This window comes from Crocuta crocuta, unplaced genomic scaffold (assembly GCF_008692635.1).
Source record: "Crocuta crocuta isolate KB4526 unplaced genomic scaffold, BGI_CrCroc_1.0 scaffold162, whole genome shotgun sequence".
NCBI classification, from domain to species: Eukaryota; Metazoa; Chordata; class Mammalia; order Carnivora; family Hyaenidae; genus Crocuta; species Crocuta crocuta.
The window spans coordinates 8427298-8454801 of record NW_027529433.1 but is presented as its reverse complement, the minus strand read 5'-3'; the positions used below and the strand labels follow the sequence as shown (position 1 = coordinate 8454801).

General features: G+C 41.5%; 1 protein-coding gene across 3 annotated transcripts in view; it reads left to right on the top strand.

Annotated features, from left to right (window-relative positions):
- ARHGEF28 (Rho guanine nucleotide exchange factor 28) overlaps window positions 1-27504 on the top strand; it is a 285499-nt gene that overhangs the window by 212952 nt on the left and 45043 nt on the right. For all 3 annotated transcript variants that reach the window (XM_077759946.1, XM_077759948.1, XM_077759947.1), the window contains exons 22-30: window positions 3628-3875; window positions 8231-8353; window positions 9583-9700; window positions 12749-13003; window positions 14547-14623; window positions 19252-19430; window positions 20459-20550; window positions 21671-21853; window positions 26453-26584. In XM_077759946.1, coding sequence (XP_077616072.1) covers window positions 3628-3875; window positions 8231-8353; window positions 9583-9700; window positions 12749-13003; window positions 14547-14623; window positions 19252-19430; window positions 20459-20550; window positions 21671-21853; window positions 26453-26584 — 1407 coding nt within the window. The remainder of the gene's footprint in view (window positions 1-3627; window positions 3876-8230; window positions 8354-9582; window positions 9701-12748; window positions 13004-14546; window positions 14624-19251; window positions 19431-20458; window positions 20551-21670; window positions 21854-26452; window positions 26585-27504) is intronic.

The window sequence follows — 27504 nt, the reverse complement described above, 5'->3', positions numbered from 1 at the left end:
TAACTGAGGCATCCTATGTACCTGATACAAAGCACATTTTATTTCATGGACCTTTTAAATTTACTGACATGTGGCCTATATGACGTTACTTCTCTTTTAAGAATCACAGGAAATTTTCACATACTTTCATGTAGGGTAGATGGGGCTGCTGCAGATAGAGCCCTGCTGTTTGCCCACACGCACCAGCGGGTGGTGCTCCTACAGACCGCTGTGTCTGGGCAGCATCTAGATCACGGCCATGCGTGCCTGCCTGCATCCTACAGTCCTAAGCATGCATTCCCACTCTCCGTTGACATGGAGGCAATTTGAATTAGGGGAGGTTAAATTATAGACTCATTACAGAAAAAAGAAGTTTTAAAACACTTTTAAAAGGTAAAGTAGACTCTAAAAAGTGCTTCCAAGAAGGTACCCTACTTGAAAGATGTGACTAACGCTTAGCTTTTACTAATCCTAATCCTATGGGCCGTAAGTCGGGTGGTGGGGAGGACTCTCACCTGTGTCATGTGGTGGTCATGCAGGTCAGGTGGGATTGAAGTACGATCAATGTTTGAAAATTGTGCAGGGCTGTACTGGTAGGAAGATGCTGTCCCCTTCATTTCTCATGCAGTTTATATTATACTGGAGTTTTTCATTTACCTCTTTCATATATTAAAAATAATATAATAATCTAACCCAGAGCGCCTGGGTGGCTCAGTTGGTCAAGCGTCCGACTTCGGCTCAGGTCATGATCTCACAGTCCATGGGTTCGAGCCCCGCGTCGGGCTCTGTGCTGACAGCTCAGAGCCTGGAGCCTGCTTCAGATTCTGTGCCTCCCTCTCTCTCTGCTCCTCCCCTGCGTGTGCTCGTGTATGCACGCTCTCTCTCTTCCCTCTCAAATATAAATAAACATTAAAAAAAATAATTCAACCCATTTGGGATGAATTACCATGTTGTGTAATTCACAGCATGGCCTTTGTGTCAGAGGGGCTTGCATTCCAGAGAAAATCCTTCGCTGTCTTTTTTTTAAGGATGAGAAAAATCATTCCTATTTTGGGGGTCATAGTGGATAAATAAATGAAAGGATTAAGTAAAACAATATGGGTACAGAGTAGGTGCTAAAAACATAGGAAATAATAATTTGAAATTAATGAGTTCCCAATTAAAGAGATTTATGTTTATGATGAAATAATAAATCTACATTGAGATTGGCTCACCCTCCATGGCTATTAGAGTCTTTCTCAAAACATGTGAGTCTGGAAATACTCATTAATCTTGAATTGTACTTATGGTGCTCCTACGAATCATGAATTATTTCCTCTTAGGATGCATTTTTACAATTGAGATGGAATCCATATACCATAAAATTCACTCCATTACAGTGTACAATTTAGTAGTTTTTAGTATGTTCATGGAGTTGTATAGCCATCAACCACCATACCATCTGTATCCCTCTAAAAAGACACCCTGTGCCCGTTAGCATTTACTCCCCGTGGCTCCCTTCTCCCCGCCCCTGCAGCTGCTCATCTCCTTGTCCCTGTGGAGTTTCCTACTCTTGATATTTGGTGTAAACGGCGTTGTACAATGCGTAGCTGGCTTCTTTCACTTAGCATATTCTTTTTGAGGTTCATCTTTATTGCTTATCAATACTTCATTCCTTTTTATGGCTGTATATTATTTCATTGTAAATAAGCTACGTTTTGTTTCATTATCAGTTGAAGGTCAGTTTAGCAGTTGATGGTCATTTTGGGCCATTTCCACTTTTTGGGTCATATAGTAACTTTATGTTTAAACGTAGGAAGAACTGCCAGACTCTTTTCCAAAGCAGCTGCGCCATTTGACATGCCCGCCAGTGATGTACTGAGGATTTTGCTTTCTCCACATCCTTACTAACTCTTCTTTATTGTCCACCCTTTTCTATTAAGTTAGCATTGTGTGTATGAAGTGGTGTCTCATTTTGGTTTTGATGTGCGTATTCCTGCTGGCTAATTGCATTGAACATCTTTCCATGTGCTTATTGGTCATTTGCATATCTCTCTGGAGAAACAGTTATTCAAATCTCCTACCCATATTGAAGTGGGTTTTTGTTTGTTTTGTCTTTTTACTGTTGAATTGTAATAGGTCTTTTTAATCTCTGGATGCGAGTCCCTTATGAGATACTTTTCTTGGATTAAAAAAAAATTTTTTTAAGTCCGTTTACTGGAAATCCCAATATTACCATTTCCTTAGAAGCTTAGAGTGTCATTGGCAGCCAGTTTATTAAAAATTGATACTTGAAAATCAAAGTCCTTGTTTCCGTGTTCCTTGTGGTATTTAAATCATCGTTGTCATTGCCCTGCAACCCGATTATACACATTTTTCTTGAACATTTCCACTTTCTAGAAGTTCTCTCCGTAGACCTTGCATTTTAATTCTTTTCATCTCTGCTAAGATCTGTACTTCCTCTCCCCTAGTTTCTGTCTGTGGGCCCTACCCACATAAAAAAGTCTGATCGTCTTCCAAGGCCTGTCCTTGGCTGCTACCATGCAGCTGGCCCACCACCTTCCTTCACCTTTTCTTCTTTCAAAGAAGCCTATTATCTGCTCTGAGGTTTAGAGTAAGTTATTTACTGCCTTTGGGCACTCAGTTCATTCAGTTAAAAGTACAGATGAGATTATCTACCTCTCTTGGTCCTGAGAGAGAAATAAAATAATGTCTACCATCCAGCCAATATTAGTACCTCTTCTACGCCAGGCAGTAAATCTAGAAACGAGGGAAATAGCTGTGTAAAAAATGTGCAGATTGTCTGCTCTCATGAACTTAATTTGTTGTGGGGAGATAGTGTAGGACAGAAAATCTGTAAAATATTCAGTAGGTTGTGTGTGGTAAGTGCTGAGAAGAAGACAGAGTAGTGGGCCACATTGAACATGGGGACATGGATATTAAATGTTGGGGGTTTGCAGGGAGACTTGAGAGACCAGAAATTCTTGAAGAGAGCAGGGGGACTTGGGGAAGGAGCTACAGAGATCTGGGCAGAAAATATCCCAGGTGGTCTGAACAGCAAACATGAAGGCCTTGAAATAAGATGTGACTTTCTCTCATTCTATGGACTGTCTTTTCACTTTCTCTGTGAAAGTGTCTCTTCCTTGATCACCACGCTTGGTTATCTCCTGGAGAAAGTGGAATTTTGACAACAGATCCAACTACTGTTATGTGCATTAAGGAGACTTATTATATTCAGTTCAGTTTAATAAATGCGCTATTACTCAATGCAAAAACCAAAAGACCAAAAAAGAAAAAAACACCAGGCAAGCTATGTTACATTTTATAGAGCATTTAGGGGAATATAACACCTGGTTCCTCACTGAAGGTGCCTGGTTTGTTATATTATGCTAGCTAATTATGTCTGAGATTTAGAATATACTGAATTCTTACATATGGGACTTCATTTCTATGTATCATCTTCACATATCTGGAAAAAAAAAGAAAATGGTTTAGTCTTTCGACCTTGCATTCATTGTTGAATCAATGCTGACTTTCATAGTGGAAGAATATCATTGTTCCTAAACATTACCTCTGTCTCTTTTTGGATTTGTGTAACGTTTAGTGTTTAGCCACTACTGTCAGTGGGTGGAGTACTCATTAAAGCTTGTGTCTGCACGTGTGTTTCAGAGCTGATGCAAACAGAGATGCATCACATCCAGACCCTGCTCATCATGTCTGAGATCTTCAGGAAAGGGATGAAGGAGGAGCTCCAGCTTGATCACAGCACCGTGGATAAAATCTTCCCGTGCTTAGATGAGTTACTTGAAATCCACAGGCATTTCTTTTCTAGTATGAAGGAGCGAAGGCAGGAGTCTTGTGCTGGTGATGACAGAAATTTCATCATCGATCGCATTGGAGATATTCTGGTGCAACAGGTGAGAGAGGATTAAAGGTCCTAACCTCAAACATTTGAAGGTTGGCAGACTTCCTACAATGTGAAAGCCCATAAAGAACTGGATTGAATTTTTTTTTTTTAACCATTATTGGCAGATGAGATTCCTTGTTTTCTTCTGTCTGATATCCCTTAATGTGCCTGATGGCTGAGAACTTTAACAGCCAGGGACTGACTTGTCTCCAAACCTGGTGGGATCGTCCATGCCACTGTCTCCACCAGGAGTCACAGCCATAAATAAGTGTCTTAGGAAAACTGCACTTAGACTTCTTGATGTGGTGGCTCTGTGATAACACGTCTCTCCCACTGAGGCTGTGATGGTCACTGTAATATCTCCAACACAGGTGCTGGCTCAGCTTAGAAGAGTGAGGAAGATCTGTTATCATTAAAGCCTCAGTGTTCATGCCTGGGGGACAAGACTGCAAATTTCGCTAAAAGGCGCTTTTTAGGTGCTTGGGATGTTTGAAACATCTTGGGCATGGCTTGTGCGACTCTCCTAATAGAAAAGAAAACCAGGGGCGCCTGGGTGGCTTAGTCGGTTAAGCGTCCGACTTTCACTTAGGTCATGATCTCGCGGTTCGTGGGTTCGAGCCCCGCGTCGGGCTCTGTGCTGACTGCCAGCTCGGAGCCTGGAGCCTATTTCAGAGTCTGTGTCTCCCTCTCTCTCTCTGACCCTCCCCTGCTCACGCTCTCTCTCTCTCTCCTAGAAATAAATAAAACATTAAAAAAAAAAAAAGAAAAGAAAACCAAAACTTTGACAGTTCCTCTTGGCCCTCTGGTCTCTTTGAAAGGGCTTTTTTCTGTGAAAAAACATGCTGATAGAGAAGTTAAATAGCCTACCCTCTGCGATGACAGGGCAAATACTTTTAGGTACCTCCATGTACATTACCTCCTGTATTACCTGCACAATTCTAGAAGGCAAATCTTATTTTCCCCACTGTACAAATAGAAAAACGGAGGCATGGGGAAAGTAATAACCTTGCCAGGTTCACACATCTTCTAAGTAGCATAACTGGGATTTAAATAATATTCTGCTATTTGAAAAGTGAATTAGGGATATAGTTTCCTGAGATCTCTATAGTGACATGTGCAGAAGCTTTTTATCATCGCAAGATTTTAGGTTCCAGTAAAGCAGGGAGTCTTATCAATTTGATGACTACTACATTTCAGCACCTAGAACACTGCTTGGTCCCATAAATATTTACTGAGCGAATGGGTCACTTAGGAGCAAAATACCATAAATTCACTTGAGTGCCATGTTTTGCAGTCCCTTGTAGCACTTGGGGAAAAGCATGGAGATGCATCCCTACCTAGCTTCGTTTGTCTCTCTCTAGATAAATTCCAGAATGTCATCTTCTCCAAAAGACTGATTTTGCAACCATTTCACCATGTAGCACACAATGATAGAGAGTATCTGTTGGTCCATTTACTAAAATTGGGGGAGGTAAGATCATTGAGGTAAATACACTTCAATACAGATTTTTTTTAATGCACAAAACGGAAACCCCACTTAATTGTGCAGTAACTACTTCTCCATGCCTAGTAATGTAAAAACCCACATCAGTAACAAGTTTTTTTTAATTTATTTTATGTGTATTTATTTATTTTTGAGAGAGACAGAGTAGGGTAGGGGCAGAGAGAGGGAGAGAGAGAATCGCAAGCAGGCTAAGCGCAGCCAGTGCCGAGCCTGATGTGGGGCTAGAACTCACGAAACCACCACCAGATCATGAGATCATGACCTGAGCCGAAACCAAGAGTCAGACACTTAACTGATTGAGCCACCCAGGTGCCCCTACAAGTTTTTAATCAAAGAGTAAACTGCTTTGCAAATCATCTATAAAGTCATAGACCCGTTCTGTCCTCAAAATTCATCTGAAACCTATAGTGCCAGATTAAGAGACTGTAAAGTCCTTTGCAAGACGATGTGGGTAAAAGTGAAAGAGTGTCTGTGAACTTCAATCTGAGTGCATTCAAAAATGAAGAGCAAGATTTTTTTTTTTGTCGTTTGAAATTATTTACATCGCTTTTCTTGATAGAAATACTGTTTTATTTCTCAGAACATTTAGTTCTTTAAAAAAAATTTTTTTTAGTGTTTATTTTTGCGCGCGAGAGAGACAAAGTGCAAGGGAGGGAGGGGCAGAAAGAGAGAGAGACACAGAATCCGAAGCAGGCTCCAGGCTCTGAGCTGTCAGCACACAGCCCGACACGGGCCTAGAACCCATGAACCGTGAGATCATGACCTGAGCCGAAGTCGGATGCTCAACGGACTGAGCCACCCAGGCACCCCTAGAACATTTTTGTTCTTAAGTTACATTTGTAGTTACCATATTTTATATCTCTACCTGCTCTATTTTTATTTAGTTGTGTGCATTGAGCAGGGCTGACGTTGAGAAAGAGGTTTGCGAACCTGGCTGCCACACAGGATGACCTGCTGTGCTACGTTTGGATGAAGTACGCACTTCTCCTTTGGGAAAAGATTCTTAGTTATTTAGAGAAAAGGGCTTAAGCCTTCTTTTGTGTTTCTGTTGTTGGCCTAGAGGGGATCCCAACACTGTAAAAAGTTTCCCAAGGTAACAGATGAGCAGAATCCTCAGACAGGGATGTGGGTGTGGTGCTCTCTGGGAACAAAGGAAGCACTAGCTGTTTAAGGGATGTAGAGGAGAAGACTTCAAGGAAATCCCTCACTTTTTAGCCAGGGGGAACCTTACTCAGGAGGCTAGCCTGGAATGTGATGCTAATTGAGTCAGTGGAAATGTCGGTGTCGGTTAGGAATTATGAATATGAGGAACACGGTTGGTATGAAGCAGTAGTTTGCCAGCCTCAGGCACTTAAGAATCTCCTGAAGCCTGTTAAAAATGAAGACTTCTGTGTTCCAACACCCTAGTGGTTTTGTTTTGATAGGATTAGGGTGGGACCTAGGGACCTAGGATTTGGCATTTAACATTTTTAAATTTTGGGGGCGCCTGGGTGGCTCAGTCGGTTAAGCATCCAACTTCAGTTCCGGTCATGATCTCACGGGTTGTGGGTTTGAGCCCCACTTTGGGCTCTGTGCTGACAGTTCAGAGCCTGGAGTCTGCTTTGGCTTTGTATTTCAGTTTAGGAAATTTGACTTGCATTTCAGTTTAGGAAAATTGATGTCTTTACTATGTTGAGTCTCCCAGTCTGTGAACATGATATCTGTCTCTATGAATTTACATCTTTGTTTTTTTGTTTTAATAGCAGTGTGTAGTTTTTAGCATATGAGGCCTGTATGTATTTTATTAGATTTGTATTTAAGTTGGTTTTTTTGGAGCAAATTATAGTTAATTTAAGAAATGTCTCTTGAGGGGCACCTGGGTGGCTCAGTCGGTTGGGCGTCCTACTTCGGCTCAGGTCATGATCTCACGGTTCGTGGGTTCGAGCCCCGCATCAGGCTCTGTGCTGACAGCCAGTTCGGAGCCTGGAGCCTGCTTCAGATTCTGTGTCTCCATCTCTCTCTGACCCTCCCCTGTTCATGCTTTCTCTCTCTCACTCTCAAATAAAACATTTAAAAAAAAAGTCTCTTGAAATACTGGCCTTAAGTATAGATAAAATTATAAGCAAAGGTGAAAACATCAGAAATGGTGATGTAAACGTGAAGTGCTTTCCAGGGGTTTGGGGGCGGGATGTGTTCTGGTTTCTTTTGCAATAATCTTGAACGTGGCAGAGTCTGAAACATTGGCATTTGGGTAATTCAGTTTGTTCCCTCCATAACACCTTATGATTCTAATATGATTCCCATGTAGCATTTTCTACAGAGAGGTTTCCAGAAATAAAGCTTATTGAAATATCCAGTCCACATCTCTACTTTGGTCCATCAGTTAATTGTCATTCTTATTATTCATCCTTCCCTTTTACTTGCCTCTGGACTCATTTGTGATGTGCTGACAAAAATCAGATTCTATGGATTCATGGACGTTATCAGTTTGCCTATGTAAATGTCAACCTACAACCTTCTTGAGGACCCCCAAATATTGCCACATAGCTTTTCTTCAGTCTATAAAAGTTTTAAAGAAAGTTGAAATTATAAAGTAGAGCAAACACCTAAAAAAGAGCAAAAATAACAAATATGTTTCATTTGGCTGTCGATAATCAAATTAGTTTAAAACAATAAAGCCACAGTAGGTTGGTGTCATCCCCTTACCTCTTGACAACTTAGTTTAATGTAAAAAGTAGAGAAAAGAAGGACTGTGTTCAGAAATGTTATGTTTATTCTTTATTTTCCAAGAAAATATTGAAATATTTGAAAATTGCATGTTTTTTTCAGTATTTATAACTGGTTAACTTTGTAAACCATCACTGAAATGTTACCCTTCTCAGTTTTCAGAAGAAAATGCAAATAAAATGAAGAAAGTGTATGGAGAATTCTGTAGCCATCACAAAGAAGCCGTTAGCCTCTTTAAAGAACTCCAACAAAATAAAAAGTTTCAGAATTTTATTAAGGCAAGTACTTTAAAGCTGCTACAAAGTGACAAGCCAGCATGGGGAAGTAGTTGATGCTTGCTTGTTACATGACCTTAACAAGTTTCACATCTAGGTGCTGTTTTTCAGGGGAAAGAGAAGAAGGTAATAGGTTTATGGCAGAGACGGAAGGTCTCTTTTTCTGTCTTTCTAAGATATTTCTCTGCAAACATTTCCTTTCGTATTTTATATTTTTAAAGTGTCCTCTAAACTTCTGATCACCTTTCTAATATCCTGGGAAGCCGTTTGATGCCCTGACAAGTTAAAAATCAGAAGAACCCTAGGAAAAATCTAGAATCCACCCCACCTCTATGGGTTAATTTGAAGTAAATTCAGAACATCGTATAATTTCACATATATGTAATATGTATCTCTAAGCAATGCATCTTTTAAAAATTACAGTGATACTATCACCCCTAATTGGTTAACAATTATGCTTTAATAGCTTCTGACAGCTGGTCAGTATTCAGATTTCCCTAAGAATCTTATGAATTTGGATTGCTTGAGTGAGAATCTGATTAAAGTTGATACTGTGTATCCGAATTACAGCTTTTAAATCTCTCAATTTGAATGTTCCTCTTCTATTAATTAATTAATTTATTTATTTATTTTGGTGTCCCGTTTATTTGTTGAAGAAATTTGCCCTTTAGAGTTCCATGGATTCTACATTTTTTTCTACCATTTTAAGAATGCTACCAGATTCTTCCCTCCTACCCCACCCTCTACTGTACATTTGTTGAGAACTTGAAAACTTAAAGAATACTAAGAAATTTTTAGGAAAAAAGTTTCCCTAATTAGAGGGAACTGTAAGTGTCACGATGAATAATAACAAGTGTAGAGGATGACTGTTCAGAAAAACAAATAATTAGCTGCAAACCCACACTCAAAATGTGACTTTGATTTGTGAATACTTCTCAGAACTTTTACTCTTCATAAATCTTAACACTTACTGGAAAGTGCTTACTTTTAGAATGAACTACAGATACATAAGGGTAACTTGAAACTCCTGTATCTTAGAGAATTAGGCTATTGAAATTAATGACAAAGTATGTGATTTAATGGCAACTAATCAAGTTTTAATTAATGATCATACATATAACATTGGATATGAATAAAATGACACATTTGCAGATTCTTGGTATTATTAAATGCAGACCTACAAAGAAAATATAGTTTGTATATATAAAAATGTATATATTTATTTTTTTAAGCTTCGAAATAGTAATCTCTTGGCACGACGCCGAGGAATTCCAGAATGCATCCTGCTAGTCACTCAGCGCATCACAAAATACCCTGTCCTGGTGGAAAGGATTTTGCAGTACACAAAGGGTGAGTAATAAGTTNGTCACCACTCTGATAGGTTTCCCTTTGTATGTGAGGGCCCTTTTCTCCCTAGCTGCCTCTTGCATTAATTTTAAACATAACTGAGGTGTCGTCAGTGGATATAAATGCTTGTGGCCTATGATTCATGAAGATTGTTTATTAGGGGAAAACTTGTAGAGCCTTGGGTTTTGGATCCATTTTGAGAAATTACCTTTTGTAATGTAGCCTGGGCAATGCTCTGAATTCTTCCAAGCAGCCCGAGCCAAGCAGTGTTCTGCATACTTTAACTCTGCCTATCCCTTCTTCAATTGCCCTATATCCATATCTTCATAATACTTCTGCTTCCTCATCTTTCTGTTACCTTACCAGTAAGCCTAATAAGCCACATGCCATTGATCCTCTCACCAAATGTCAAGCCTTCCAAGCAGCGATTTATTAGAATGAGAACACTTCATAACAATTCATGAGAGAGCTCTTTTTTTTTTTTTTTTTAAACCCTGTCAAATCATGAGGCTCCAGGGGATAACATCTGGCACCCTTTAAGAGGCTAATAATGCACGTGGCTGGACCATAGGCTCCTTGAGGCATCTAGGGGGATTGTGTCTGTCTGGTTCTCTTCTCTTCTCCTTCCAGCACCTTCTTCAGTGCTAGTGCAGTGACTGTGTACAGAATAGGTTATCAATAAATACAAACATACCAGAGCTTATTGATCTTGAGTAAATTATTCTTTGGATGGTAGCATCTTAGGTGAACAAACGCTGGGGTTTGGCATTATGTAAACTTGCATTGCCATTGCATATACTTGGTTGAGCAGCTCATTAGTAGGGCATGTTCGTTATATGAGCCTTGCTTTTCTCTACTGAGTGAGACTTATAATCCTTAGGGAACTGTTGTGAAGATTAAAGGAGACTGTTGAGTAAAATGCCCGCTGCAGAGCCTGGTGTAAACAAAGTGCTCAGTAAATGGGAGCTGTTTTTATTACCGTAGTTATGATTGATTGACTTGGAGCTGATGAAAACCATAATGAGATCTTAAGTACCCTGTCTGAAAAAGTGAACCTCTAATGTCCTTTTTTGGGGGGAAGCAGTCTGGGCGAGTAGAAATGTATGAATTAGTGTTTCCTTTCTTTGGTCACATGAAGAACTAAGTTCAGGCAGGAATGGGGTTATCTGTTCCTTGTATCCCATTTTTACAATTCCCTGTAATTTAACATGAAAGGTATACAAGCACAGTGTGAAGAGAAAAACCTCATAAATGTTGTTCTCAGCAAAATAATGAAAATAAAACCAAGGCCTTCCATTGGCATGATGTTCATATAAAGTGTAAAGTTTAATACAATACATCAGACACTAAAATCTGTCAGGTTGTGTTAGATCAGCCATCAGCACTCCAAGAGTCATCCCATGCCAAATTCCTGGCAGAATGATTAACAGTCCTTACCTACCATCTGTCACAAATGATGAGTGTGACTTATGGCTTTTTGGGTTTAGCTGTCATAGTGACTCAATGGACACTGCTTCCCTAGGTCAGAGCCCCCCAGTGGTCCGTCCTCTCTCTGGCTTCTGGGAATGTCGGTCTACATGGCTGTATTACGGCAGTGCTTCTCACGCTTCATTAGGCGTAGTCCTTTCCTGCACATCCTGTTTGCGTGCACATTCTGCTTCAGTCAGGTCTGAGGTGAAACCCAAGGAATCGATCCAGCAGGACCCTGGGTGAGGCCAGTGCTGCTTCACGTCATGTAGCTCGCCATTACAGGACAGTAGTTTGTCCCTCCTGGTCAAAAGACAGAGCCTTTTTTTTTCTTGCCCTTACCTCACCTCACCTTATCTTACAACTCAGCTTTGCTTTTTTTTTTTTTTTTTTTACTACCTTTCGTATTTATGCAATATGTTCTCTAGAGAGGAGAACTCTTTTGGGGAGAGGGGCTGCTTAGTGGTTGGTAAGCTAGGAAAGAAGATATTTTGACAGACAGTAAGAAAGAAAGTATCTTTCTTGTTGAAGAGTCCTGTCAGGATCTGTTGCTTGGTTTTCTGGGAAAAAAAAACCCCAAACAACAACAACTACAGCAAAAACAACAACAAAAACATTGGTGTGTCTAAGACATTTAGAACCCAGAAACATCTAGACTGTTTGAGGACTTGTTCTCCTCTCATGTGACTGTTGTTTCTGTGTGTTTATTTCTGCTGCTCTAGGCTTTCATGTTCTCAGCCAGTTTTCCTTTTCTCCTCTCCTTCTAGCACCTTCTGACCTGAAACTTTCAGTTCTGTTGGCCTCCATAAACATTAACTGGGTGTTCTTTGTCCTCATAAGAAAATTGTTAAATCCAATTTCATCTGGAGTCCTAGGAGCCTGTTACAGAAACTCCTCCAGAGTTTTTCCTCAAGATAATTTAAAGATAAGAGCAGATGGCCAGTGTTTTAAAGAATTACAGTTGGAATCGATTATTACTGTGACTGACCCACTAAATATGACTGACCCACTAAGTACAGTGCTTCTGTACCATTTTTTAGGTTGAAAAGTGTTAAAATATATTTTATTAATACATGTGTCTTGATGCTAATGCGGTTCTAGAATATAATGTTGAATGTTGTTTTATGGAGGGGGAGGGATCCAGGAAGGCAAATAAGTCTGGGGCCTATTCAAGTCACCCTGAAGCTCTCCCCCCTGAAAGGACTCCAGTTGGGGGCTGCAGCCTGGTTAAATCTGAAGAAATTTGGTGAAGGGATTATTTGATTACCTGTGTCTGGCAAGGTGGAAAGAAAGCCAAGGTTAGTGTATAACACATTCAGTGTTCTTGGGGAAGGTCATACCAGTCTCTAGGACTCAAACATCTTACAGTGTTTCAGTTTAAACACATCTGATAAGTATATCTTTCAACAGTTCTTTTTTGGGAGGAAGGGTACAGTGTGATTATAAAGCATTTGAACTTAACCCAACATTTTTGTTGTGTGATTTTTGCCATTTTTATGATTTTAATTGCATTTGAAATAAACAAAAATTGTCTTCGTCAGCACTCCAGCTAATTTTATAGTGTTCTTTCTTTTTCCCATGCAGAAAGAAGTGAAGAACATAAAGACTTGTGCAAAGCTCTGTGCTTAATTAAAGACATGATTGCCGCAGTGGATTTAAAAGTCAGCGAGTATGAGAAAAACCAAAAATGGCTTGAGATCCTGAATAAGATTGAAAACAAAACCTACACAAAGCTCAAAAATGGCCATGTATTTAGGAAGCAAGCCCTGATAAGTAAAGAAAGGACTCTGTTACATGAAGGCCTTGTTTACTGGAAAACTGCTACGGGTCGTTTCAAAGGTATTGTGGCTCCAGCAGACAAGTTTCTCCTTCTTTGACCCATGCCAGTCCTGTAATGGGACAGATTTTCCAAAGGAAAAGTGGTTCCGGGATGGCAGGCACCCACAGACCCTGGGGACGTGGAAAGATTCCCGTGGGATCAAGTCGTGACCTTCACTAGGCAAATGCCACGAATCNCCCCAAGCCAAAGCCTTCATATATGTTTTATGAGTTAGCAATTTGGGATGTTTGAATCGAAAGCACTGAGAATCCTGCTAATGGCTGGCATGGAAATACTAGTCTGGCTCATGTAGTGTATTGAAAATGACATACTACGCCTGCATACCTAGAGTGTGTGCGCCAAGCCAGCAGGGGGCTGTCATCCTACCGAGGGGACAAATGAGCTCTGAATGTCATCTTTCTTACTGTGTAATAAGATGCAGAAATATACATGCCGGCAGTGGTGTAAAATCTTCCTTAGTGCTTCTGTTTGGCATTAACTGGCATTAATCTGACTCTGTTAATCTAGTTAGACTCTAAAACTGCTTATTCAGATTCTGAAGGACTGATTGTATAGGCAGCATCTTGCCTGATTCAGGCTTGCTCAACCCTGACCACATGCGATAGAATCACCTTGGGTGCTTAAAAAGGAAGTACTGATGTTCAAGTCTTCGCCCAGAGATTCTGATTTTATCGGTCTGGGAATGAAGCCCAAGGTTAGGGATGCTTAAACGCTCCCAGATAAGTCTGCTGTGCAGGCAGGGTTAAGAACCACTGGTCTGTTATGCCTGTTTTTAGTATATCTTAGTAACTTGCTCAGGTAAGAAGTAAGAGGAAGAGGTTAGTCCAACGTTCTAGTAACTCAAAGGTAACCCTTTGGAGGATAATCGAGTTCTCATGATGTTTGCTTCTAATGACTGAAATGGGATTTGTTGATTCCCCAGTGTGGGACCACACCATTAACCATAGTCAGAACACTAACCAAACTAAAACATCAATCAGTTTGTAGATCCTGTTGCTGCAAGTCCTTTGCTCTTGCTCCATTTCATTGACTCAGCAGTTGGATAACTGTTAGGATGTTGAGTAGGCCAGAGGAGATGAGTTCCTGCGAACGGTTTGTGGGGGAAGTCTAAGATCACAAACTCACTCAGGTCTAGATGGAGCAAGACAGCTAACTTGTACACATAGTTCAAGGCAGAAGCTGCCTTCTAAAAGTTATAGTTAAGCTTCTTTTTCTAGAGGTAACAGCTTGCTCCTTCTAATAGAGCCTTTGTGTATCGGATAGGTGTTTTTCATTTGAAAGCTACAATATTACATTTTGCTAGAGATGTGGCTATACCTCTAGTGATACAAACCTGCACGGGTAAACCCAGCTAATCTAAGTTGTCTGTATGTTCATCTTTGGCTCTCATAATACAGGAATTTTTATAGAAGTTCCATACTTAGACTAAATGTTAGTCTATTTTTATTAATTTAAGTTTCAACCATGAAATCAGAATATTTGATAAAGGCATTTGAACTGTGGTTAGCTTTGTTAATACTAGCAAATATCTTTTCTTTGAAGATATCCTGGCTCTCCTTCTAACTGATGTGTTGCTCTTTTTGCAAGAAAAAGACCAGAAATACATCTTTGCAGCTGTCGTAAGTATATGGCCGCGTGATGTATATTTTAAATGGCTGATTCAGTTATTAACCAATTGTAAAAATATTCAAGTACTTTGGTACTGGTTGGTGGACAGGCAATACCCCAAGCCCCTCAGGGGACCCTCTATCTTGGGATTTCTTCCCTACCATGCCTTCCCAGACACTCAAATGTTAATGCTGGGAATGGCGGGTTTCTTCTGGACTCTTGTTCTATTTCCATTGGTCGGTCCCTACTGTACCTGTTGCCATCACCATTCATAACTGTCATGGTGTTCCTCCTGCCAAACAAGAGAACAGCATTGTGGTATCTAAACTTTAAGGAAGATTCTTCATTGTTTCTACTATAATGACCACTAATTACTAAGAGTATTCATACAAGATTTATCTTTGTAGTGTGTTATATTAATCTCATTGCTGGCACAGAGTTAGACTAGAAGTAAAACCAGTATTTTATAACTTTTTATGCAGCATCTTGTGGTCCAAAATGACTCTCTTTAAGTAAGAAGGATGATGTCCTCAATTAACTCTATCAACATCACAGAGCATCACGCCCTAATAAAAGAAAGAATTCGAGATACAGTAGCGGTGCGGACATTGTAATGGTGGCTCTCTAAAAATGGTTCATATTTATCACCCATTGGCTGATAGGACATTTGGGTACCACTAGTGGATACCATCAATTCCAACTGGTTTTAGCAAATTCAAAGCTTAGTGAAGTTTCAGTTAGGCCATTCAGAGAAAACAGAGAAGCCTGCCTGCGCAGTCAGTGGTGGATTAGGGAGAGGAAGAGGCTGGTAGAGTGCCTCACCTACCCATCTGTGCTTATAAGGTTGGCCCAATAGACTCCTTCCCCCTGTTCAGCACATTGGTCTCATCAGCACACTGAGGCCAAGTTGTATAAAGGTCAGAGGTTGTTTCACAAATCTACCCCAGAAAATAGCAAGAGACCTAAAGTAAGTCCCCATGGCCCTGATGCATTTGAACTGTGTACATTGCAAATCTCATGACAACCTACTGATTTGTGTAGCAACCTCTCTGTGCTACTATTTGGGATGCTCTGAACAGAGAGGAAGCAAGTGGGAAAGTGACACCACTTTGTCCTATGGGAGGCGACGACCGTGGTAGAAGAGAAAAATTCAGTCTACACCTTTATAGGAACAAAAGTGTGTTCAAAACCAAAGAGATGAAAGAGAAGCAGATCCTGCTTCAGGTATTTGTACAGGCCACATGATCTGCTGATGGGTCGAAGATGAGACACAGCATAAAGATACCTCTTTTCTTTGCTAGGACCACATAGCATGTAGATTGCAAGCAGGGGAGGGGCAGAGAGAGGGAGAAAGAGAATCCCAGACAGGCTGCGTGCTGTCAGAGCAGACCCTGAAATGGGGCTTGAACCCATGAGCTACGAGATCATGACCTGAGCTGAAATCAAGAGTCAGATACTTAACCGAATAAGCCACCCAGGCGCCCCAAAATCGTTTTCAGTTTTTGTTTTGAGAGAGAGAGAGAGAATCTGAAGCAGGCTCCAGGTCCAGTTGTGATGCTCTCCTTATAAAAAGAACTTGAATGGATCTGTCCCTCCTATGTGACCTCTTGATGAGTTAGCTGTGCCAGCTTCAGACCACATTTGCCATTAAGTGGGATGTTAGGAATAAAGTCCACCAAACGGCAGAATGGAGGCAGCCACAACTTAGCTCCTTTTGGTAGAAGGTGTTTGGCTACGGACAGCAGTAAGATGATACTGATGCGGTTTCGTGGAGATGCTAGCCTGACACATAGCGGCTTTCCTAAAGGTCTACCAGGGACTTGTCAATGTCAGAGAGCATAAGAGAGGGCATTACGTGTAAGCAGTCAAAGGCACTGTGCTGTTAAAACGTGCTTTTGAGTTGCATCATATACAGTTAGCTAACACAGCCCCTGTGTCATAAGTATCTTCTAGCTAACACCTTGAGGGAATGGCTTTATTAGCGAGGGTTATACAAATGTCTGTATTTTCTAGTTCTCGCCTTGGTATTGTAGGAAGTTAGCTTCATGCTAATATCCGCAGGTAAGTTTCTCTGTTCTTTGTACTGTTAGGAAAACTTGTTTAGTGAATGCTTTGCTTGCTGCATGTTACAAAAGACATGATGAATTTGGAAATGGCCAGATGATAAGTAGCTGAAAATAGCAAAAGAAGGGAGTAGTGTCCCTACAACAGAATTTTGTCTTTAAAGAAAACTCGACTGGAAATGGGAGGAGGGCCCAAATTTATGAAATGAATAGGAAACCACAGAGATGTTAATTAAATCCTGGATTACTGAGTTCTGAGTCTCAGAGGCTGTCTTGAATAGTAAAGAAGGTAATTTCAGAAATGAACAATAAAAAATACAACTTGAGCATGGAGACATGTGAGTTCGAAACAGGAAGTAGTGTTAAGATCTTGCCACAGTGGGATTTCGAAGGGACTTACCAGCGGAATCACACGCTTCATGGAATCACACGTGGAGAGGCTGTGACACCAGGGCTGCATGGGGCGGCTTCTTGTCCTCTTGATGTGTGGCAGAGGTGGTCAGCCTGTCTGCGGTGCTTGGCAGGCAGTATAGCCAGGACGGGGCTTGGGATCGAGACCAGAGCAAGTGGTAGAGACTGCTGGGAAGATGGCCTGTGTCACGCAGGGCAGGTATCATCCACTTCCTGACAGCGTGTTCAGAGTCGTCCATGAGCCCAGGATTGCCATTCTGCTTTTGCCAAGAAGCCACAAGTCTGCAGGTTTAAAGAATGGGGAATCCCCCAGTTTTTAAAAGTTGGCGACTATTTAGAGTCTATGTTTAAAATGCTGTGACACAAGCATAACATCTCTGCAGGCTGGGTTAGACATTGGCATCACCTGTTTTTAACATCCGTCACTAAGGCAGACCTGTTACTTCCATTCCTAGAGATTTAATTTGAATTCTTGATCGTCTCTATTGTTCATGTGTGATTAATACAAACAATGATGGACATGACCTTGATGCCTCTCCGTCTGCTGGTGATTCAGTTAATGGTACTTTCTTCGTGCTTACCTGTTTTTCATTTTAAAATTACCTCCCCTCTTTATGCAAAACTAACGAATTGGTTCAGATAATTTCATTCTTGCTAATGTCTTCTGCAGTTTAAACTTACTCTGCCTTTTATATACAGAGGCCATTTACCTTGAAAGCTGAGGAACCTAACTCTATGCATTGAGGGAAGGAAAGGATATAAGGTCTTTGGTTGTATATCCAATATTTAATGAAGAATATTAACAGTGCTCAGGCGCTCTCCCTGATTAGAGAGGGCAGTATTCAAAAAGTTATTGTTGGTTTTTGCTTCTGTTTTTTTCTGCTCTAAGAAGAATGAGGAGGGGAGGNTGCTGGGCTCTGTGCTGACAGCCTGGAGCCTGCTTGGGATTCTGTCTCTGCCTCTCTCTCTGCCCCTCTCTCATTGTCTCTGCCTCTCTCTCTGCCCTTTCCCCATTGTGCACGGTCTCTCTCTCTCTCTCAAAATAAATAAACATTTGGGAAAGATAAAAAAGAATGGGATGAAGAGGTATTGTGGGTATATACCCTTGCACACAACTTTAGATGTGGCATAGCTTTGTGATGCTGAGAAAGCAGACAGGGCAGCAGTAAGGAGTCGGCCATGAGAGAGAGAGTGGCATATTCTGGGTAAAGATGTTGCTCAGTCCATGAAGAAGAAGCCAGACCACCTTCTGCTGCCAACTCTGAACAGTGGTGGAAGCCGCAAACCAAAGAAAATTCTTCATACTTCCCCCCAAAACTGTTTATCTCCTGCAGGCATTTTTTTTGGTTATTACTTCAGCTACAGTTTCTTACCGAAGTTAGTTATCATTCTCTTACTCATCATTGAATCCCCAGGGCTTAGAATGGGACATTGAAAGATCACGGTAAATGTTGGTGAGGGGGTGATTTCATCATGGCTTATATACCAAATTTTAGCCTTTCTTCCTATTCTGCTCTGACGGAATTATGCTCAGTCCAGTTCAACACAGTTATTGAAAGCCTGCAGTATGTGAAATAATGCTTGAGGCACAGAAATAAGAATCAAACCCATTCCTGCCTACCAAGGGCTCCTGCATTTGGTGGGAAGAAGAGGCATTAGCAGGTGCAGCTACAGAAGTTGAGTTGCTGTGCTCTGTATTCCGACAGCAGAAGACACTGGTTATACTCAGAGAGTCTAAGGTTGGCTTCCTCATCACTGTCATTTTCAAGGTCCACCCTAAATACTGCTAAATCCAATGGACTCTTCGGTGGTCTTCTTGTGATATTTAATTTGCTGTTTTCTGGCCCATGCCCTTCTAGAAAAATCCCTCAATCCCTGACTGTGGCATTTTGATATTCTTACTGCTCGGATTGTTCTGCTATTTAAAAAGGTCCTTTTAAGCCACCAATTCTTAAGGACAAACTTCTCCTTTATCCTTTTTTTCCCCCATCCTTTCTTCACCACACCCTTTGCATTGGAGATCTTAGCAACTTCCACGGAGCGTCTGAAAGGTTGATGTGAACTCATTTGCCTAATACTTGTGCTTTCTTTAGCTAATGTGTTTGGTGAGACCCTCAGTTTTGATAGGATGCTGTTTTACCTGCACCTCTTCCTATTTCCTGTAGGATCAGAAGCCATCAGTTATCTCCCTTCAGAAGCTTATTGCTAGAGAAGTTGCTAATGAGGAAAGAGGGATGTTTCTAATCAGTGCTTCGTCTGCCGGTCCTGAGATGTATGAAATTCATACCAACTCCAAGGAGGAGCGAAATAACTGGATGAGACGAATCCAACAGGCAGTAGAAAGGTAAGCCTTCCTTCTGTCCATACTCCAGGGGATGGACTTGCCCACTTGGGGAAAGTATTCTAACCATGTTTCCTCTGCATGAACACTTTGCCTCAGCCGGACTGGTCTGCTCCCTGCCCCTGCCCCCGCCTCTGATAGCCCCTCACCTGCAGCTTTGTTCTCTGCACCTCCCTGCATGTCAAGCCCTACCTCCCCTCTGCCTGTGTGAACCCTGCTCATCTTGGGTGCAGCTCATGGCTCACCTCCAGTGAAGGAGCTCACCTTCACCTTTGTGAAGACCTCCAGTTCCAGTGGTCTCTTCTTGACCTGGATTCTTTAACACCTGCTCTCGAAAGCGTTTACTTGGTGCCTGTCATGTCCTGCCTTGGAGCTATCACCTTTTTCATGTACATATGTTTATTAGATTGGAAGCTCCTTGAGGGCAGGGGCCATGCCTTTTGTTTTTGTGTGTGCCTACTTCTAAAGAATCATTCAATAAACATTTTTAGATTGGTGGATCTAAGTATTCTAAGTCAATTTACTTCTCATTACTTGTGTTTTTATAAACTAGATGGGATTAGAGTGATCATCCTTAATGGGGATTTGATTAGATCGATCTTGAATGATGTTTTATAAAATTCCTCCGCCTCGGCACCCTACTTCTGTCCCTTCCGACTCCCTCTACTCTGTCCCGTTACTAAGTACCCAAATGTGGTAAAAAGCAAAACTTACTATTTTAGTCAGACCTAATGCTAGTGTTGATAGTGTGGGGTGTCGAGGTGTGAGCACGTGAGTGCATGCTTGTGTATGTGTGTTTGTGGGAATATTTGAGTCGTTGTGTACTGCTGACTTTGAGAGCTATGACGTATGTGCTAGATCCTTTATATATGTTAGAAAACCAAACATCTTGGCTAGAGGGCATGAAGAATTCTCTTTATGCCGAATTCTTCTCTGGATAATGCTACCTTCAAGTCCCCATGCCTTACTGACGAACGTAAAGATACTTGGATTTGGTTTCAGTTGTCTGTCTTGACTATTGTCTTTTAAAGTTGCCCAGAAGAAGAAGGGGGAAGGACAAGTGAATCTGATGAGGAGAGGCGGAAAGCTGAAGCAAGAGTGGCCAGAATTCAGCAATGTCAAGGTATTGTGCACCTTTCTCTGACTCCCTGGCGGTAGTGTTCTCCTTGGACATTGGGAAAGCCCAGGTGTCCTGAATGGGGGTTGTGATTAAATGATGAATTCTCTGAACCTGCGGCCCATCCATCACTCGTCAGAACAAAAAAGACTGGCTTTAGGAATGTTCTAATACAATGACTGTCTCCCTCCTTCCTTCTTAGTGATTAAAAATCTGTAAAAAAATTTCAGAAATAATTATGCACATAACAGGTACTGTGGGAAGGGCAGGTGTGGTCCAGAGGTGCCCTGGAGTCATTGTCTGGCAGTGTAATTTTAGGTCCCAACACTGGAAGGTCACACTTGTGTGACCTTGGCAAGGAACCCATTAACTTTGGTCATCAGTTTCCAAGTCTTTGAATTAAGGAAAGTAGATTAGCTCAGTGATTCTCATCTCTGGCTAGACATCAGAAGTACTTAGGGAGTTTTGTAAAAATTCTGATGCCTGGGCCCTACTCTCAAGCCTTTTCACTTAGGATCTATGAGAAGTGGTTGTAGATGTATTTTAGACTCTGCTCAGGTGCTACTGAGGAAGACGGAGAACCCCTAGATTAGATGCTGGTTAAGGTCCCTTTAAACTGTGAGAATCATGTGATATGTTGAAATTGGAGGAAAATGATGCATGCAAAGATTGTCAAAAAAATTGGATGTTTAGATACAAAAACCTAAACCAGTAGGTGTGGTTTTAAGCAAGACTTGCTGAAGCCTGAGTAGCTTTGGGCCTTTGCATTGTTTTCCCTTGCGACTATCAGTCATCATGGACACTGCCACCTCAATCTTCATTCCTCGGCTTAGTGTTTAGTCTTAATAGAAAACAGCCTGAAGAAAGAACAGTTTTGTAAGCTTTTCTGGAATTAGAGGCATGGGAAAGGAACAAACATCTGAGTACAATGAATGTACAGAAAAGACCATGGAAGCTACAGTCACTAAGTGGAATAGTTAGGATTTGAACCTGGTTCTGTCCCTCAACAACTTGTACTTGACCTGTGAGACCATCCTGATGAGCACCGTCTTGGTGTTCTAGCTTGGATTTTCATACAATTGTTGTGTTCATCTGATAACCTTCCATGCTAAATACCATTTCATAGAAATACTCAGTAACCAAGACCAACAAATTTGCACATATTTGGAGGAGAAGCTGCATATCTATGCTGAACTGGGAGAATTGAGTGGATTTGAGGATGTCCATCTAGAGCCCCACCTCCTCATTAAACCTGACCCAGGAGAGCCTCCCCAGGCAGCCTCGTTACTTGCAGCAGCACTGAAAGAAGGTAAGTTGCTTCCAAAACTGTTTGCCTTGACAGGTTCAGAAAATGTTTGCACACTTTGCATGTGCCACACCCTGTGGTCCTGGTGCTGAGGACACAGCAAAATGAGACAGAGTCTCAACGGTACTACAATTCATTTTCCAGAAACAGCAAAATAAAAGAAAATACATGGGTCAGGTTGTGTCAAGTACTGTGAGGAAAACAAAGTATCCCTCAATAGATGAATGGGTAAAGAAGGTGTGGGACATATATATATATATATACTTACTCTGCCGTAACAGGGAATGAGCTCTGGCCATTTGCAGCAGTGTGGATGGACTAAAGGGTGTAATGCTAAGTGAAGTAAGTCAGAGAAAAACAAATACCATATGATTTCACTCATGTGGAATTGAAGAAACAGATGAACAAAGAAAAAAAAAAAGAAAACAGGCTCTAACTGCAGAGAACAAACTGATGGTTGTCGGAAAGGAGATGAGTGGAGTGATGGGTGAAGTAGGTGAAGAGGATTGAGAACACACAGTGATTGGCAGTGAGTAATGTATAGAATTGTTGAATTGCTGTATTGTATTGCCTGAAACTAATATTACACAGTAGGTTAATTATACTTCAGTAAAAAAACAAGCCAGTTTTATTTGAAATGCTAGGGAGGACAATTATTTCCATTAGATTTTCATAAAGTGTGAACCCTATTAAAAAAAAAAAAAAACAGGATAGGGAGTAGAGAGAGAGATCGAGTGGGGAGGTTCTTTTGGCGTTAAAGTGACCGAGAAAGGCCTCTTGGGTAAGGTGATACATAAGCAGACATCAGGGAAGTGAAAAGGCCAAGTAGACATCTGGGGAAAGAATGCTGCAGACACAGAGAACAGACGATGCCAAGGTTCCGAGGCAGGTGAGTGCCGAGCCTGAGGAGTAGCCAGGAGGATCGTGCAGGTGGAGTGAAGGGAGGGGTGTTGAGTGGCCGATGAGTCAGAGCCAACTAACGCTCCAATTACATGGACCCGATCGAGGTCAGTAAGGAGTTTGGATTTCATTCTGAGGGACTTGGGAAGCATGCAGGGTTTGAGGAGCACAGTGACTTGATGTGTGTTTTAAAAGGAGCCCTCTGGGGGTGCCTAAGTGGTTCATTCAGGTAAGCGTCTGACTTCAGCTCAGGTCATGATCTCCTGGTTCATGAGTTCGAACCCCGCATCGGGCTCTGCACTGAGAGTGTGCAGTCTGCTTTGGATCCTCTGTCTTCCTCTCTCAAAAATAAACAAACATTAAAAAAAAAAGTCTAGGATATAACTTTGGGGGTTGGTGGCTGAGGTCAGGTGGAGGATAGGATCACTGGGGAAATGAGAAAGTCCAGGAGACATGAGGCCAAGGTTTTGGAAGGTCTCTGTGCATAGAACTGAAATTCCTGAGAATGTTGACCAGAGTGGCATTGGGGAAAGGGAGAGAACTTGCTCCAGGTGTTAAATTGTTCAAGGAACCTGTAGATGAATGACAACAAAGAGGGGTAATGAGTGGTATAATCTGATGGTGTGAAACTGAAGGAAGAAAGGGGTCTGGGGGTGAGGGATAATAGTTTGGAAGTAACCACAGGGACAGTGGGTTTGAGAAAGAAAACAAGATGAAAGCTGCACCAGAGATCCTATGACCCACAAAGCCTAAAATATTTAAAATCTGGTGCTTTGCAGAAAAGGTTTGCCAAGCCCTGGCTCAGAGTCTCAGGATATTAGCTCTGGATGAGAAATTAGAAATCAGGTCATTCTATCATTTTTATTTGATGAGAAAACCGAGGTCATATGGACGGCATAGAAGTTGTCCAAAGAGGGGTCAACTGATGGATTCGTTCGTTCATTCATTCATTCATTCATTCAACATCTGCCCTTGCTTTGCTGTTGGTGCTAAGGGAAATAATATCTGTATAATTTCTGGTGAGGTACAGGCGGTCAGTTATGGAATGAAGAAGTCATGGGGATAAAAGGTAGAGCAGAGCCTAGGGAATCTAATCAATGGTATTGTGTAGCACTGCATGGTGACAGGCAGTAGCTACGCTTGTGGTGAGCATAGTATAATGTATAGAATTGTGGAATTGCTGTTATACACCTGAAACTACTACAACATTGTCAACTACACCTCAATAAAAAAAAAAAAAGTGGGGGAAATAAAAACTTCTAGTGAGAGAAGACAGACAATACAAAAGGAAACAAAGTGATTTCAGAAAGTCACAGAAAATAAGATCGGGGTGAGGTGAAGGCTTTGCTTTAGGGAAGTCAGGGAAGACCTCTTTGAGGAGATGAGTTTTTGACCTAAGAATTGAAAGGTGAGAAGGAGCCAGCTCTTTGAAGATACAGGGGAGGACCACTCCCCCGCAAGGAGAGAGTGGGTGTGGAATGAGCTTGGCGTGTTCAAGGGAAGAAGGAAGGCAGGGTGGCAGCAGTCAGGGAAGTATATGAGGGGAGGTTGCATGGGTGAGCAGAGAGAGATCTTTGTAGGCTCTGGTTAAAGAAATAGATATTTTATTTCAAACTTGGTGGGAAGTTACTGGTGGCTTTTAATGGTGGGTGTGGCACGATCAAACGTCTCTAGAAGAGCATTGGCTGTGGCAGGGGAGCAGAGTGGAGGGAGACCCGTTTGCCTGGAGATGGTTGGGAGGCAGTTACAGAAGCTGATGGGGGGTGTTGGGGCTCTGGTGTCGACCCAGGACTGTTGACAGTGGAAGTAGAGGGAAGTGGATGAATGCAAGGTGTATTTTAGAAATAAAGCTACAAGTACTTTCGAGTGACCCTCTCATTGTCCTTGATAAAGTCTTTATTGAGTAAGTCACTCCCTCTCAAGTTTTAGCCAGTGGCTTTCACTTTTTCCACCATCAAAACTGTCAGTGGTGCCTGGTTTTAAGTCCCTCTGCCTTAATTCCTCTGACCCACTGTGTGGTGTAGGTGCTCGGGAACAGGAGGGGACCCAGCTGCTTAAGGGACTACCACCCTGAATTGGTGATCATCAGTATTCAGATTCAGTGATCTAGTAGGAAATTGTTAATTAATTAATTATTTAATTTAGAGACAGAGAGAGTGAGTGGGGGAGAGGCAGAAATAGAGGCAGAGAGAGAATCCCAAGCAGGTTCCCACATGGTCAGCATGAAACCCGATGCAGGGCTCAAACTTATGTACCATGAGATCATGACCTGTGCCAAAACCAAGAGTCAGATGCTTAATCCGACTGAGCCACCCAGCCACCCTGAGCAGGAATTCTTAATCAGGGTGAGGTCTTTATCTCTGGGGAAAGAATATAAAACAGTTCAGTAAGGCACCTTGAATGGTATCCCTAAGTGGTTTCTCTACTGGATGGCTTTTCTTCTCTTTCTCCTCTTCTGTCTCTACCTCTTGAATCCCATTCATCCTTCAAGATTCTATCTACTCGTTTGTCATTTCCTTTGAGAACTTTTTCCTAATTCCACTGGCTAATGCAACTGTTCTGCTCTTGGGCACTCCTGGGGCATTTTATGGTACTCTAATAAACTGGATGATAGAACTCAGTACTGATCACATGCTATGTTGTATATAGTTACTTATATATGTCCCTTTCCTCATCCGGTCTGCAAACTCTGCTAATTAGTGATCAGATGCCCAGGACCCCTAGAACAGAGTAGGTACTCAATGAGGATTTGCTAAATTCAAACAATGGACACAGTGTTTTAGACATATTTGGAGGGGCCTCAAAATTATACCATTCACATGCTAGTTGAAGGCATATAGTGTAAATAAAAACCTCACTTTCTTGGAGTAGTGTTTCCCAGTCTTACCAGATCCTAAGGGTAGCCTTTTGTGCTTGTTTAAAATGCCAATTCTTAGGGTGTCTCGGTGGCTTAGTCGGTTAGGAGTCCAATGTCGGCTCAGGTCATGATCTCGTGGTTCATGGGTTCGGCCCCGCGTCGGGCTCTGTGATGACAGCTCAGAGCCTGGAGCCTGTTTCAGATTCTGTGTTTACCTCTCTGACCCTCCCTTGCTCTCACTCTGCCTCAAAAATAAAATAAACATTAAAAAAAATTTTTTTAATGCCAATTCTTTGTCTTTTGCCTTGAAGAATCTGACCTAGTAGATCTGGGTAAAGATGGGGAATCCAGATTTTTTAAGGTACAGTTGGGGAAATTCTCTTTTGAAGAATAGCTAGTATCTCTGAAGAGTAAGTTTTAAAATCTTTACGCCTGAAATCATAGTTGAATTAAATGAATTACACAAAGTTTTTCGGCATACTAATGTACTGAAAGTTAAATTTGAGATTTTTTTTTTATATAGTGCATCTTTTTATTCATTCTCTATCATAAAATGATGCTAAAAGGATTGGTATAGGTTGCAGGTTGGCAAACTTTTATCTGTAAAGAGCCAGATAGTAAATATTTTAGGCTTTGCAGGCCACTTACAGTTTCTGGGACACATTCTTTTTTGTGCACGTGTGTGTGTGTATTGTGTATTTTAGCAACTCTTTGAAATATAAAAACCATTTTTAGCTCCTGGGCCATATATAAACAGACACGGACCAAATAGAGTTGCCAACCCTTGGTCTAGATTAAACCACATATATTTGGTTTCTAAATTTTGTATTCATTCTTCCTCTTAGCGGAGAGCCTACAAGTTGCAGTGAAGGCCTCACAGACAGGCGATGCGTGCCAGTCATCCGAGGAAGGTTGCGGAGAATCGGCCTTGACAGATCGGCTGAGTCCTCCCGACGTGCCAGGACCTTCTACAGCTTGTAAGTGAAAGCACAGGCCTTTGCTGTGAGCCTGAGCCCAGTCTCTGGAGCATATAGTGGTCCTAGGAAATGAAGGCAACGACTCTGTCCCTATTTGGAGGAGACTCGATGTATTTTTTTAAATCCGAGAAAACCTGAGAATAAATATGCTAGCCCACTTTACCTACGATAATGGCACTGGCGTTCTCGGACAAGGGTTTCAAGAATAGTTGGTGGGTTCTTTTGCTCTCATACCGAGGCAAGCTTTGTACCTTCCCCAAACCTGACCCTGCGCCATTTTTGGTTTGACTTACTGAATACAATTTGGAATATGGTTTGGAAAGAACTTTTAAACTTGTGGGTTTTTGAGAATGGGTCTCTGCAGTTCACGAGAAAACAAGCCCTTTAACTTAACCTCATGTAGGCATCATCACCTGAGCAATCATAAGCCAGAAAGCTAGGCTCTAACACATTTCCGTAGACACACGGTTTGGTGATGTGGTTAAAGGCAGAAGTGCCAAAAAAAAAATTCTTGATCTGTGTCATCATATGCTTTGGTTCAGATCAGAATCCATTTATAAACAAAGCACTGTTTCATATATTTTAAATACAGAAAAACAGCACGTAGAGAATTGGGTGATTTCTCAGAATCTCATGATGTTATATACAGAAGCTGAATATTTACTTCCCTACAGGGTTCGGAGAGAAGAGCCTAAAGGGTTTAGTTTTCATTGTATTTGCGTGATAAAAACCTTACTTCCGCCGGGCCTTATTATGCACAAGATAAAATGACTTTAGTAGGTAGAGACAAAGGATTAAATTGTCTTGGAATTTCTTTATCAACATCCCATGGTTGACCAAGATACATGGACGCAGTACAGTTTTAAAATTCTGTCCTTTTTTCAAATCACTAATAATGATTTTACTCCCTCAAATTTTGC